Source organism: Salvia miltiorrhiza, chromosome 3 (assembly GCF_028751815.1).
Source record: "Salvia miltiorrhiza cultivar Shanhuang (shh) chromosome 3, IMPLAD_Smil_shh, whole genome shotgun sequence".
Lineage (NCBI taxonomy): Eukaryota > Viridiplantae > Streptophyta > Magnoliopsida > Lamiales > Lamiaceae > Salvia > Salvia miltiorrhiza.
The window spans coordinates 63,884,125-63,898,370 of record NC_080389.1 but is presented as its reverse complement, the minus strand read 5'-3'; the positions used below and the strand labels follow the sequence as shown (position 1 = coordinate 63,898,370).

The following is a 14,246-nucleotide window of genomic DNA, read 5'->3' as shown; positions in this document are numbered from 1 at the left end:
AAATCACCATACAAATCCTCAATCAAACAAACTGATTGATTTAGGAGGATACTAATTTGATTATGCAATGATTTCTTTCCTTTTCCTCCATCATCACACCACAAACAAGATCTTCAAAGATTGAACTCCATCAATGGTGAATCACTTAAAAAGGGTAAACACAATCCATTTTTTTTTTTTCTGGTCTTTGAATATTTCCCTTTCTTTATCATGTTTCTTGATCTCTGTTTACAGCACGAGTGGTGTTAGACTAGACGTCGTCTTCACAGATCTGAGAGACGAAGCTGTGAACGAGTTCTTGCACGAAGCAACGAGACCGTTGTGAAGCTCTTTCCTCACCACCCACCATCTGCAGAAAGAGAGAGAGTGATCAAGAAAAAACATTATCTGCAAAAAGTGATATTCAAATCATCATACAAATCCTCAGTCAAACAAACTGATTGATTTAGGAGGATACTAATTTGATTATGCAATGACTACTTTCCTTTTCCTTCATCATCACACCACAAACAAGATCTTCTCCATCAATGGTCTCCTTCAAATCCATGGCAAATCACTCAAAGAAGCTAAAAACAGTAAACACAATCCAAATTTTTCATGGCACAAATCAAACTACAGAAATCCCAACTCATCAACAAGTTCTTGCAGATCCTCCTCGCCCCAAGAAGGCGTGTCTCCGACCTCTTCCCCTTCCTCGTCTTCTTCGCTTAGAAGCATCTCCAGCATATCATCTGTGATGGGATCCGAGCTCGTGCCACCAACATCTGCAGCCGAGATCAATGACTCTATAGTCTCCTCTCCCTCACTTTGATCAAGCCTCTCCAACACATCATCTGTGATGGGATCCGAGCTCGTGCCACCAACGTTGTCCAGCCGCCTCTTCTGCCCTATCCCAACGCGTCTCTCAAGAAACAACGGATTAGTCAAAGCCTTGGCAACGAAGCTCGTGATCTGCTGCTGCTTCCTCTCAGAGCCACGCACGCGCTCCTCAATCAGCAGGAGACGCTCCCTCGAGCTGCGGTGCTGCTGCTTGAGCTTCAAGACTTGCGCCATCAACACGTCTCGGTCTCTTTTCAGCCTCTCAACCTCCTCTTCCTTGCCATACCTCCCTACATCCACACAAGGAGCTCCGCCTCCTCCCCCGCCTCCGCCTCCGCCTCCTTGATGGCACGTGCTGCTCTGCGACGTGTTCCTCCTCCTCTTGATCGTCTTCAGCAGATGCTTCTTCCCTCCAAGAAACCCCTCGTTCGCAAACTCCCATCTGTCTGCATCCACTTTTCTGAATCCCTGCAAACTCAAATTTAGATTTGAAGCAAAAACAAAATCTACCACAGTAGTCCCATTCATGAATTGCAGAGCTGCATCAAAGAAGATTATGGATCACCATACTCAAACACAAAATCACAAGCAATGGCTGATAGAGTAGGAGGTGTAGGGGGCTTAAGCCCCCACCAAGCAAAAAAGATTCTTTTTTATATATATATATATTCTTGCAAAAACCCTGAATCATATTTAATTAAATTTGTCTTCGAAAAAATCTCAGATTCGAAAATTTAAAAAATACATCACCATATACAAACACACAATTACAAGCAATGGCAGATACAGTCAGAGGTGGGGGGCTTAAGCCCCCCTCCGAGCAAAAAATAAAAAAGTGTATGTTTTTGTACTTGTAAAATCTTCAAATTATCGGATTTTTGTGCAAATGCCCTTATCGTATAAGAATTGTTTTCGAAAAAAAATTCTCAAATTCAAAATTTTAAAAAGTACAGCTCTTATCAAGTTTTGCTTTTTTTTTTTTGATTCACAAGCCCATATAGATTTAAGCTGGAAATCACACACATTTGTAATTGAAAACTCTAAATTACGAACATATGACTCAGAATTTAACCATACAAACCTCCACGCACATAATTTAGCAAATTCGAAATCTACAAAACAGAGTATAACTAACAAAAGAGGAAACACAAACAGCTAAAATCTCGAACTAACCATATTCTTGTTTGCATACGAACTAAAAATTCTGCCTCCAAATACACGAACTTTCAATTGTTTCAATCGTTCTGATTTTTCATACGATTGTCAAATTCCTACGAATTAATGCCGTTTCAAATTTCAATCATCCGCCTCAGCATTAATTGGAAGTTTGTTTATTTGAAGGCATAATTTTTAGCTATTATACAAATACAGAATTATGTGAAAAATCGAGTATTTAAACACAATTTCCCTCTAAAATAGCAAAAATGGCTTCCACAACTACAGAAATTCCGATCAAACAGAGAAGATTTCAATAACATGCATCATCGTTCAATCGTTCCATCACATCAACCGAAGCAAAAAAAAAAAAAAAAATCATTTTTTTTAAGGTAAGAATTTCGATGAAAACTTACGTAGGTATTAAGCTGTCGAACGAAGCTGGAGAAGTTGGCATGTTTGAAGAATTTGGGGAGCAAGGCGGCGGACAATGCGTGTGGGTCCCACACGATGAAGCTGTTCCTCGCCGCGCTCCACGAGATCACCGAATCCGTCGAGGAATCTTCCACCATGTCGAAGATCTTCGTCAGGAACGGCGGCGTGCCCAGATCATACAAGCTCTCCATCGGCCGCGGCGCCGCGGCGGCGGCGGCGTCGACTTCTACCTTCACTGCCGCGCCTTCCATTTTTTTTTTTCCCAGTTAGTTGGTAGTTGAATTTCGCGCCGCAGAATTTAGCAGTTAACTTTCCATTTTTGTTTTTGTTTCTTTGAAATTGAGTTTCGCGCTTTCTATATATAGAGAGAGAGTGAGGGAGTGAGTGAGCTGATGTGGAGTGGAAGATTCTAGAAGGAATGGAAAGTTTTCGCGTTGGATAAGATATTTCCAGCTCGAGCGTGGCTTGTCAGCATGGGTCGAAACATTGGCCACGTGGGACGTTATGATTTGTGGGAAGGGTGTAGAAGCTTCTTAGATATATTTGGCGGGGATAAGAAACTTCTTGAGATTAATGGAAATGATCATTAGATGGGCTAATTATGGAAGTTTCTTGATGGTTTAAGATATAGAAAGACTAATAATTTGTAAGGTGTAATGTTTCAAAAGTTTACAAGTTTTAAAATTGTTTGGATATTAATTGAGTTAGTATGAAATTGCAATGGTGTGTGATGGTAATAATATATAATAGTACAAATATTTTTGTAAAATAGATTGTTGCTTATAAGATTTTGAAACAATAAATTGGGATTGGGGAACTATTTAAAAAAAAAAGAATTATGAGCTTATTTTATCAAAAATATAAAAAATTTATACGACCAGCACCAAGCTCTCAACGATCAACTTTGGTAGAAATGAAATTTGTAATCCAAGATTGTCATAATTTAGAAATTTTTTTAGAAAAGAAAAACCCTAAAATTCCTTGGTTACACAAAATAATATTGGGCCATATTTTTAATGGGCCTGCTTTAAGAATAATACTCCCATTAAGTGAAGCCCATTCTCTTTGGGCTTCTGCTGTCCAATTCGTATCTTTGTATATCAAGGTTGAGGAATTTGAAAAATTAATAAAAAAATAAGTACTCCCTCCGTCCCACGAGTCTTGACACGTTTTTCTTTTTGGGCCGTCCCACGAATCTTGACACGTTTCCTTTTTTGGCAATAATTATTACCTTCTCTCTCCTACTTTATCACCTTTATTATATTCTCTCTCCTACTTTATCATTTTTATTACCTTCTCTCTCCTACTTTATCAGTTTTATACTTTATTAATTACACACTTAAAACACTAATCTACAACTCCTTAATTTCCGTGCCGAACCCAAACGTGTCAAGACTCGCGGGACGGAGGGAGTAGAAAATTTAGGTTAGAGATTTTTTTTGCAATGAGCTTGACCTAGAAGAGATATGGAGTCGCGCAACACATTTGAATGGAAAAATGATGTTGAAAAATGGGAACATTAGTGAAAATATTTTATGGGGTTCGTATTTAAATATTTTAATAGGGCTCGAACTCATGAAAATTTTGATTAGGACACGTAAATTAAGGAAAGAAAAAGACTAAATGGTGCCTACATGACATATATATAGAGAGAGAGAGAGAAATGTTATAGCACCACTGTCGTTTATTCCACATTAGCATTAATGTCTTTTTTATTTCATACTTTTATTTTTATTTTAATACGTCATATATTATTATTGAAATTATTAATTTTATAAATTACATAAAAAATAATACTCGATTTGTTCTTTTAATTAATTAATGGTTGATTCGTCACTTTAAAGAATAAATTCACAGTTCAATGTTTCGATCTTGTAGGTAGTAATTTTTTTTTTTTTTTTTGAATTCATAACTTTTTACGGTTAATTCATAATACTTCATATCAAATTCATAATATATCATTGGGATACGAGAATCCTAGGAAGACCATATATGTATTCTAAATCAAGCTATACAATTAATAGATTTTGTAATGTGTTGCCTTGTTAGACACATTTATTTTTATCTAGGCACCTATATATATATATATATATATATATATATAGGGAGAAGTTCAAATAAGAACCACTAAATAAAATTAGAACAGATAACCATTTTAAACCATTCGATCATCAAGATCTACGGTGGATGCATCATCTTGATGGATGAATGCAGATCCTGGGTTCGAATCCTGAAGGGAGCAAAAATTTTATTATTTTCGGATGCATTAAATTTAATAGCGAATGCATTAATTTATATAGTAGATGCATTGATTTTAATGGTTCTTATGTTCTCACGATAAGTGTGGTTCTCACAATAACCGCACCCTATATATATATATATATAAGTGCACATATAACTCACTCATGAGTGTATATGTATTAAATCGAATGTATATAAACAATAAATATAACAACATACTAATAGTTCATGGTTGATGGTATAATATGATGCACGGATTCTTCAAAAATTAGCATGTACGGCGAATCAGATTCTTTTAGGGTGCGATTCTCTCGAATTCTCACCGGATTCGCACCCGATTCGCCACGTGGCGTATCGTTTAAAACAATTCATAAAAATAAACCGGATTCGCAAATTCCATAGGCGAAATTCACGTATCTTGTGCACGAAAGGCCTACACAAGGTTATTTTGATAATTTTATTTTCAGTTATGACTTATATATTGGACTAATAATATTCGAATCGTTATATTGTTGCTCAATTAACTTATATAAGTAAAATAAAATGTAAATTACATATAATTAATTTAAAAAAATTTAAATTGTATATATTTTATAAGCATTATATATCATAAAATTTTAATAATTATATGTATCATTGTCGAATCGCACCCTATAATTTTTAAAAACTCATATCCCCATACTCGTATCGTATCGCGCCCGCATCCACACCTTCATACCTATGCAACATAGATGATATGTATGTGGTCAAGGTTAGAATCAGATTCAGTTGGTCAAAGATTCAAAACCAAGCAAGGAACAGGATCCTAAACCATAATAATGTTATGTACAAATGGTGGGTTACATTGTGCTCTAAAAAGAATTTAAAAAGTATTACATAGATATTGAATTTATTTATTTATATATCTCATCATCATAAAGTTACTCCACATATCATGGCTCTCCTCGCATTTGCTGACATAACATATCCTCCACTTTCAAGGATTGCCCACAACTAACCATATTTTATGTACATATTAATATGGGGAGTCATTGCTATACAAACCCAGATTTATTCAGCAAAATCATGAATTCACCGTAGATCTTCATGAGTACTCAAGAACTTGAAATAATTTATATTTTACAATATACATTGACCCATTTGAATCACTCAGTTATAAATAGGGTTAATTTCATATATATAAATTACAGAACTTAACGAATTCTCATTTTGCACACGAACTTTAAAATCTTTATTAAGATTATTTAACTATTATTTTTTTTCATTTTTCATATTCGTCCAATTTCCGTTGTGTTGGCATATCACAAATATACTTGCATGACATAAATATAACCGTGTGAAAAAATAAAACTTACGTCATATTGTATAGTTGGAAGGAAATGACGTTTCATGCCCAAAATTTGGTCATAAAATAGGTAAACATGCAAAATGATTTTTAAAAAAATTAGTAATAGTTGAATAATCTATTTGATTTGTAAATGTTGAGAATCGTAAATCATACGAAGATCAACGTATAGGAGGAAGTGTTTATTTATCTTTGTGTAGGGTTGGGGGTATAAATGTATATTATGAATTAATCTTGAGTTATTTTTATATTTGTAAATAGTTAATTTATTTAAATGGCGAGAGAATTCAATTTATAGATGTTTATATATAGTAATTAGTAAACGAATTAACTTTCATGGGTAAACTTTTTCTTTTATGTAAAAGAATTTAAAATCTAAAATATTCTTCATTCGCTTATACCATTTTAGTGATATGTATATAATTGGATGTACTTGTGTAGGTATATTTTTCAATTGTGAAAATATCCCAACTACCATTGCATTAAATTATATGCATACTATAAGTAAACATTTTTTTCGTACATGCTACTATGCTAGTAAAAGGCTCGTAATTTCGTACACTTTCGTAATTTTGTGAACACGCAATAAATTGGTGCAAAATATTTTTATGCCATAAATAGAATAGACAAGAAGAATTACTATATACAAGACGTGCACGTAATTATCAGACAAAATAATTTCTACTTATATTTTTACCCACACAAATTTATTATAGGGTTAATTGCCTATAAATACACAAATTATACCCAAATTTTGGTTTTTAACTAAACCTATCTTTTTGGTCAAAAAATACATAAACTTTTAATTTTTTGGAATTTGACATGACCCCAAAAGTTCGTTGGCCAATAACTTGATTGTCTAAATTCTGATGGCCAATCTAAAAGTACAATTGAAAAGCTATTGGCGTTGTCTTTCTAATGATACTTATATTGTTGGGTTTTGGTAACCGAAAGTGATCGAAAAAGGGAAAAATATAGAGTTTCGTGACATCGACTTTCGTGCTATTTTTTTTTACTACTTCCGATTATCAAAACCCAACAATATAAGTATCATTAGAAAGATGACATTAAGAGTTTTCCAACGGTACCTTCGGATTGCCCATCAGAATTCAAATAATCAATTTATTAGCCGACGAACTTTCGGCTCGGTCAAATTCCAAAAATATAAAAGTTTATGTATTTTTTGACCCAAAAAATAGGTTTGGTCAAAAACCAAAATTTATTCTCTTTATTTTATTTTATTTTATTTTATTTTATTTTATTTTATTTTTCTAATGAAGGAATTAAGAGAGTTTTGCTTCGAACAAATTTGAAGTGCCATTCACCTTTGCGTCACCCATGTCATCACATTTTAAATATTCGTTGATAAAATCTCTACAAAAAAAAATAATAATAAACAAACAAACAAATAAAGAAAAAGATTACGAAAATTTGTAATTTTGTTCGTAAAAAAAAACAAAAAAAAATTACTTGATTCGTCTCTACAAGATTACGTTTGTGATGATATTAAGTCATAAATTTCCACTATAATTTTCGGATGTCAAATAAATAGAATAACAGCTATTTACAAGTAATTAACTGAACTCTAAAAAATGGATTATACGAATTGCCTAAAAATCATTAATTTTCATCGTTAATTCAAATAGTTTTACCCTTGAAAATAATTTTAACTACAATTTCATATTAAAACAAATATTATTATATAAATATTCTGAATATACATAACAGAATGTCCCCCCCCCCCCCACCCAACACGTTATACTTAATTAATACCCATAAATGCCATTTCAATGTAAAAATACATGAGAAAATATTTATTATTTAATTAGTAATAAACTATGGTGGCATGAATCTTCCTTTGATTTAATTTGATGAGTTGATGTAACGAGTGACGAAAGCCATGTTGATTTGACGTAAGAGTTTTATACATTGCTTTGCATGGTGACAATTTTTTTAAGGCAATAGCCACATGAATTTTAATGATGTTTTATTGGAAAAATATTTAGTCATATTTGTGCTTTCGGTTTGATAAAGACTGTGAAAAATTATGATTTTTTCTATGATCCAATGGTCAACAATTAAAGCTATTACTTTACTACTCCCTCCGTCCCGCGAAGCATGACACGTTTGAGTTCGGCACGGGAATTAAGGAATTGTAGATTAGTGTTTTAAGTGTGTAATTAATAAAGTATAAAATTGATAAAGTAGGAGAGAGAAGGTAATAAAAGTGATAAAGTAGGTGAGAGAATATAATAAAGGTGATAAAGTAGGAGAGAGAATGTAATAATTATTGACAAAAAAGGAAACGTGTCATGCTTCGTGGGACAACCCAAAATGGAAAGTGTGTCATGCTTCGCGGGACGGAGGGAGTACTTCACAAATGTTAACCTTATTAATAATAAGGTTGCCGTCATCAATCAATCATATCAGAGAAACACCTATTTAATTTGACGAATAAAAGAGGATATTCGAATGAAATTAATGTTTCAATTTAATAGAGAAAACAAATAAATAATTGTAGCGTGTATTAATTATTTATATAAATATAACTACATGTCTGTCCAAATAACTCCACTATCATATAATAATATAAATTAGTGTTCGATTATATACAATGATAGGCGTCACTTATTATGGTAGTGGCCGTCGATCATGATAACATTATTTTTTTTCTTCATGAAATCTAATTTAAACATTATAATATTGTGTTCGAATGTCCCCAACAATGCTCTAGTTAGGAATTTGTGATCAGTCAAAATTGATAGGTGATAAGTATATATAGCTACTAAAATTGAATTATATACAGATCAACAAAAGTATTTATATCATGTATAAAAATGTTACGGCATGAATCTCAATTTTAGTATTCAAATCCTAAGATTATTGAGTGAGTTTCTTACAAAACCCTAGAATAAATTCTTTTGAAAGAACAAATTTTGAATTTTTTGATTTTACAAATTAACAAGTAAATAAAAATAATTAAAGATCGCGTCATGGCTAACTCGAATCCAGTATCTCCGATCATGAGCACTAACTGCACTGGGTGTGGGGATGGGGGCCACACGTGTTTGCATGAACATTAACTACACTGTTTGTAGTGGGCTGAGGTTACACTTGCTTGCATTTAACCCTAAACCTTTTTTCGTTATTAGAATCGCACAATTTACGGATTAGTTCTCTGAATTTTTTTCTTTATAAATTTTGCAAACTTTGATACTACTATGAGATATCGTCTCACACAAATTTTTTATTAGAAAATAATAGTTTTAATTAGGTGTCTGATTTTTTTTTTTAATAATATAAACGTCACATTCCATTGGTAACTAAAAGTTAAAAAGAAGAGGAAAAAAAAGGAAAAATAAAGTAAAAGTAGGAGTATAAATTTGGTGAGATTGAAGCAAAACTAATAATGTGCTCATGATGACAGCAACCATGCATGAGCATATTCCCTAATCTTGAGTTACAAAAGGCTAAAGCTACAACTTTTCAACTCAAATTTTAATGTGTTGTCACTATTTGATTCACTTCAATATTTGTTTCCCATACACATATGAATAATTTAGTTAATGAGACCAACAATTTTATTAATCAATGAAATACATACTCCATATATATTATGGGTCAAGTATAATTTCGAACTTTACAGCAATTTCATTTTGTTTAAAAAATATATATAGAACCTTGAAGAAAGTTTAAATTTTGTTATAGTTGCAATCTCACATTTCAATCAATATAATTTCACTTATTTATTATATATTTGGTGAGCTAATTCAATTTTTTGACACCCGAATTTTCAACTGCGGCCTATTTTTTGATGTGTTTAAAACATAAATGAAAATGCAGATATTTTTTGAAAAGGCTCTAAAAATCAGGATATTTATTATTTAAGTGTAATTAACTCAACTACTATTAATTTAACTAGCTAGTTGTGAATGAAAGTTGTACGTGGCTCAATTAACTTTAGCAATAATTATATGCCTATGTATAGTTCTTGAATAGTCCATTTTAAATACAAACAACAAAAAAAATCTGTCATCTACTGTTTTCAAAAATCAGTTACACATTTATTAGTCCACATCATTTACAAGACGACAATACCCAATTAATGAAAATTAATAAAAAGAAAATGAAAATTACAAGTAATTAATTTCATTGGTTAGTCCAAACTCCAAAGTAACTACAGGTCCTTCGCAAATGACATAGTAATATTTTTTTGAAAACATTTATTATTTAGACAAATGTGCAGCCAATAATTGAAACGCAACAATAATAATAATAATAATAATAATAATAATAATAATAATAATAATAATAAATTCGGATGCTTAAAATTATTATTAAAATTTTTTTTGAAGTGGGACCCATATTTCCCCTCTGACGAGATCAAAATTATATTCCAAAAATCGCAAAAAATTAAATTCCAACGTGGCAGACACCAAATATTGCACCATCAACGGCTCAGCTTTAACCCTTTGCACGACTTTCATGCACATTGTGGGCCTCACTTCCCACAAACAAAGGCAACAAACCCCCTCTCCATTATTTTTTTTTTACACACACAACACGCAGTGGACATTCCACACCCATACATGTATATATATACATATTAGATACAATGTTGTATAGGCAAAATATCTTCAATCTAAAAAGAATTGATGAGTTAAAAGTGTCTCATACAATGGTGTATAGGCAAAAATATCTCACATATAGTATAAAAAAGAATTGATGAGTCAAGTGTCTCGTTGCTTAGAGTATCCACATTGATTGAAATAGAACTGCTTCATCCGTCTCTGAATAAATATTTTGTATCGACAAAATTGGTATATTAAGTACTAAAATACGATTTATATTAAAAAGAGGGGAAAAAAAAGAACAAAACCCTTATAAGCACAAAGATGCAAACTTATGGTCAGAACTCATTAAAACCTCCTTAAAGAAAACTCAATGGAAAAAACTTGAATGAGAAAAAAGAGTGTCTGTCTATAAACCAAAAAAAACCCAACTGAAGACAATAAATAGCCTAATTATGAGCTTCAAACTAACCATCAACCAAAATACAACACCACCAAGAGACAATAAATAAAAAATTTGATTATTCAGAAAATAAGTAATTTTACTCTTTTCAAATATGATATTTGCATGAAATGACAATAAATAAAGATTTATTAGTGAAGGCAATGGCAAAACAAAGAAATTTACACCATAATCTCAAAGTAGGGCATTTATTTGAGGTCGCAATAAATATACTCGCTTTTTAAATAAGTTCTTATGCCATAAAAAATAAAACATTTAACTTAATTTATTATGGTGCTAGTAGTTATTTTTATATACACTATTTGTGTGTGGATATGCGTGTATAATAGTGTAGTGGACATAATTGTTTATAGCATGAGAATCGAATGAAAACCTTTCTCACTTATAATATGTAGAAATTGATATGAATTGTTGGTTTTTGAATGATAGTATATAATTTGTATTTTTTACTAATATTATGAACTTGAGAGAAGCTTTTCCTATGTACGCCATTATCGGAACTAAAATTTAATTAATAATTAAAACAAATACTAAAGGAATCTACAATATTAGGTATGTCTAATTAACTAAGAAAAAGTGGCCAATACGTACATGGTGACATAAGATGTAAAAACTATTAGTCAAATAAGCATATACTAAAATTATAAAGTAATGCTTTTGAAAGAAGAGTAATTTAAAACATCTAAGGTGATGTGTCATCGTTAGTCTATTTAATGTCGACTATGTTTAATGTAGTTAGGTGGGAAAGGCATAATTAATCAAAGATTATACCAATATTATATTTGAATGAATTGGAATATGAACAGCTTTGGCGATGTAAGCGAATTTCAGTTTATAATTTCAATTTTTATTTATTTATTTTTCATAATTTATGCTTTGAAAAATTATTTTATTTCTTTCATTGAAATTACGTCTAAAATAATGATCAATCGAGGGAGATGTGCGATGAACTTGAACTATCAAACCGCTTTACACAAATTTTAAAATTTAATTTAGTACACTTGTGTAGGTATAGATGCGCGGCGAGGTAATTTTCAGCAAATTTTAGTTTATAACTTCAATTAATTCATTTTCTTATATGAATTATACTTTAAAAAAATATTTAATTATTTTTATTAAAATTACAGTTAAAATGATGATCAATCGTCAGAGCTGTTCGATGAATTTGAACTATCAAACCATATTTTAAATTTTAGTACACTTGTGTAGATATAGATGTGTGGTGTGGATTGATATGTAATTTCAATTTAAATTTTAATTTGCATTTTAGCTGCACGAGCGGGTTGTGCCACTTTTATGTTATATAAATCTAGTGGCATTTTTTATCAAAAAAATAAATCTAGTGGCATTTAATTAGCAGCCCATAAGTTTGATAGAAAAAACCCACTCCAATTCCTAAATTAAATATAAACACATAAACTACGCTGATTCCACATTTGCAATCCTAGTAATATTTCTCTTTCTGGCCATGTGTGTGTGTGTGTGAGAGAGAGAGATGTGGGCCCGTCGCTGTTTTGCCGGTGGAGGCTTGAGAGAGAGAGATGATTTTAAGTAATGTAAACATAGAGAATTCAAAGTACAAATATATTTTAAAGTTAATTACGTAGATTTGAGATCCTTACTTTATTAATAATTACTCCATATTTTATTAAAATTCGTGTTATCTTTTTTTTAAGTAAATAAACTTTATAAAGAATAAGAGAGTACCAGAGGTACACAGTTCAAAAAATTCAGTGCAGATTCAGCCAACAAGTCAAAACACAAACTCGAAGTGAAAAAGAAAATCTCCAGACCATCAACCATCAAACAAACAGGACTCAAGCAATTTTTGCAGAGAAACAGCTAACAATGATTCAACATCTAATCAAAGGGTGAGTGAAAAAAATGATTGGGGCTCTTGGCCTTTAACCATCTCCACGTGCAGAAAATGATTTCATCCACCGTTCTAGAGCTATCGGGGCTTCCTTCCTTGACCACTTTCGCATTTATGGTTTTCCAAATATTCCAACAAACACATTGTCAAATCATGTTGCAAATTGATTTTCCAACCTTGTTCCACCCTTCTCAACAAATTCGTAGAAATGTTCCAAGATAGATGAATGAGAACGTAGCTGAAATTCAACCATTTACATATGGCCTTCCAAATCTGAATCGAGAATGCGCACGAAAGTAGAATATGTTCAGTGGATTTCAGTATAGCAAGACAAGAGGAGGCATCTGTAGCAATCATTCTCAAGATAAATTCTTCTCTTCCACAGGTTCTCCTTCGTCGGAATTTTATCTTAAAGAGTGTTTCAAATAAAGGAAGACCTTTTGCAAGGGATGCACTTAAGTCAAATGTCCTTAAAAGCAGTGAGGCTGATATCCATAGATTGTTGGCTATTGTGAAAGAGTGCATATATTTCTTTTATCGTGAACTTTTCAGACCACGAGCTATTCTACATGATAAAAATTCGTGTCATCTAAAATGTGACAAATATTTTATGGACAGAAGGAGTAATACGAGTAAGAATAAAAAAAATGAAAAAAGACATATTAACACACCATGTGGTGTGGGGTCGGCCCCGTTTACGGTGACGCAATCGCCTACAGTGAGACTAAATGCACCCGCGCAGCAGAGTAACCCCTCTCTCTCTCTCTCTCGATCGTTGGAGAGAGGGAAGTGCTGCCACTTGTCGTATGCAACGACGTAGTGATGACGTGGATCACAGATCATGACATCACGTGGGGCCCCCGTTTACCCCCTCATCATTAAACCCGTTCCTTGCTTTCCCTGCTTCGAATCGAGCTACTGACGTCACGTGTGCTCTTCATCTGTTTTGTGGGGCCAAGCTTCGCTTAATATTTACGGCTTTGCCATCACACCCCATGTGCTGAGCCGCTGTTTCTTGTTTTTTGAATTAATTAAAGAAATTGAACTCAAAATTGATATCTTCGATCTTTTAAGGAATTGGACCGTAAATATTCCAACTTTTTTTATTTGCTAATTTTGCATATAAATTTTAAAATTTATTTATAAATACTTATATTTTGTATTTTTTTGAGTTTTATAATCGAATTTTTACCCATAAATCGTTGTTGATATGATAATCGAATTGAGAGAGAAGTTTGAAGTGCATAATGAAGCAGACTAGTTTGTTGTCAATGTGAGATTTATAACATGTAATTGTAGAGTTTGAGATGTCAATTCGGCTGACATATCAGCAACGATTTGATG

The 14,246-nt window shown here is 32.2% G+C and overlaps 1 protein-coding gene and 1 long non-coding RNA gene across 2 annotated transcripts; one reads left to right on the top strand and one right to left on the bottom strand.

The window, feature by feature from the left end:
* The first annotated feature begins 13 nt into the window (after positions 1-13).
* LOC131015492 (uncharacterized) lies at positions 14-839 on the top strand. Its single transcript, XR_009098553.1, has 3 exons — positions 14-154; positions 235-575; positions 649-839. It is a non-coding gene; the product is annotated as an uncharacterized LOC131015492 (long non-coding RNA).
* LOC131015418 (heat shock factor protein HSF30-like) lies at positions 577-2,731 on the bottom strand. The gene is made up of 2 exons (XM_057943803.1): positions 2,391-2,731; positions 577-1,287 (listed from the first exon to the last, which is right to left on the bottom strand). The coding sequence occupies exons 1-2, from the start codon at positions 2,658-2,660 to the stop codon at positions 613-615; spliced, it is 945 nt and encodes a 314-aa protein (XP_057799786.1). The 5' UTR covers positions 2,661-2,731; the 3' UTR covers positions 577-612.
* Between the last annotated feature and the right edge of the window lie 11,515 nt (positions 2,732-14,246).

Excerpts from the sequence above, each read along its gene's own strand:
- LOC131015418 (XM_057943803.1), bottom strand. The coding sequence starts at position 2,660 with ATGGAAGGCGCGGCAGTGAAGGTAGAAGTCGACGCCGCCGCCGCCGCG. Across the intron at positions 1,288-2,390 it reads TTCGACAGCTTAATACCTAC|GGATTCAGAAAAGTGGATGC; the intron begins GTAAGTTTTCAT and ends TTGAGTTTGCAG.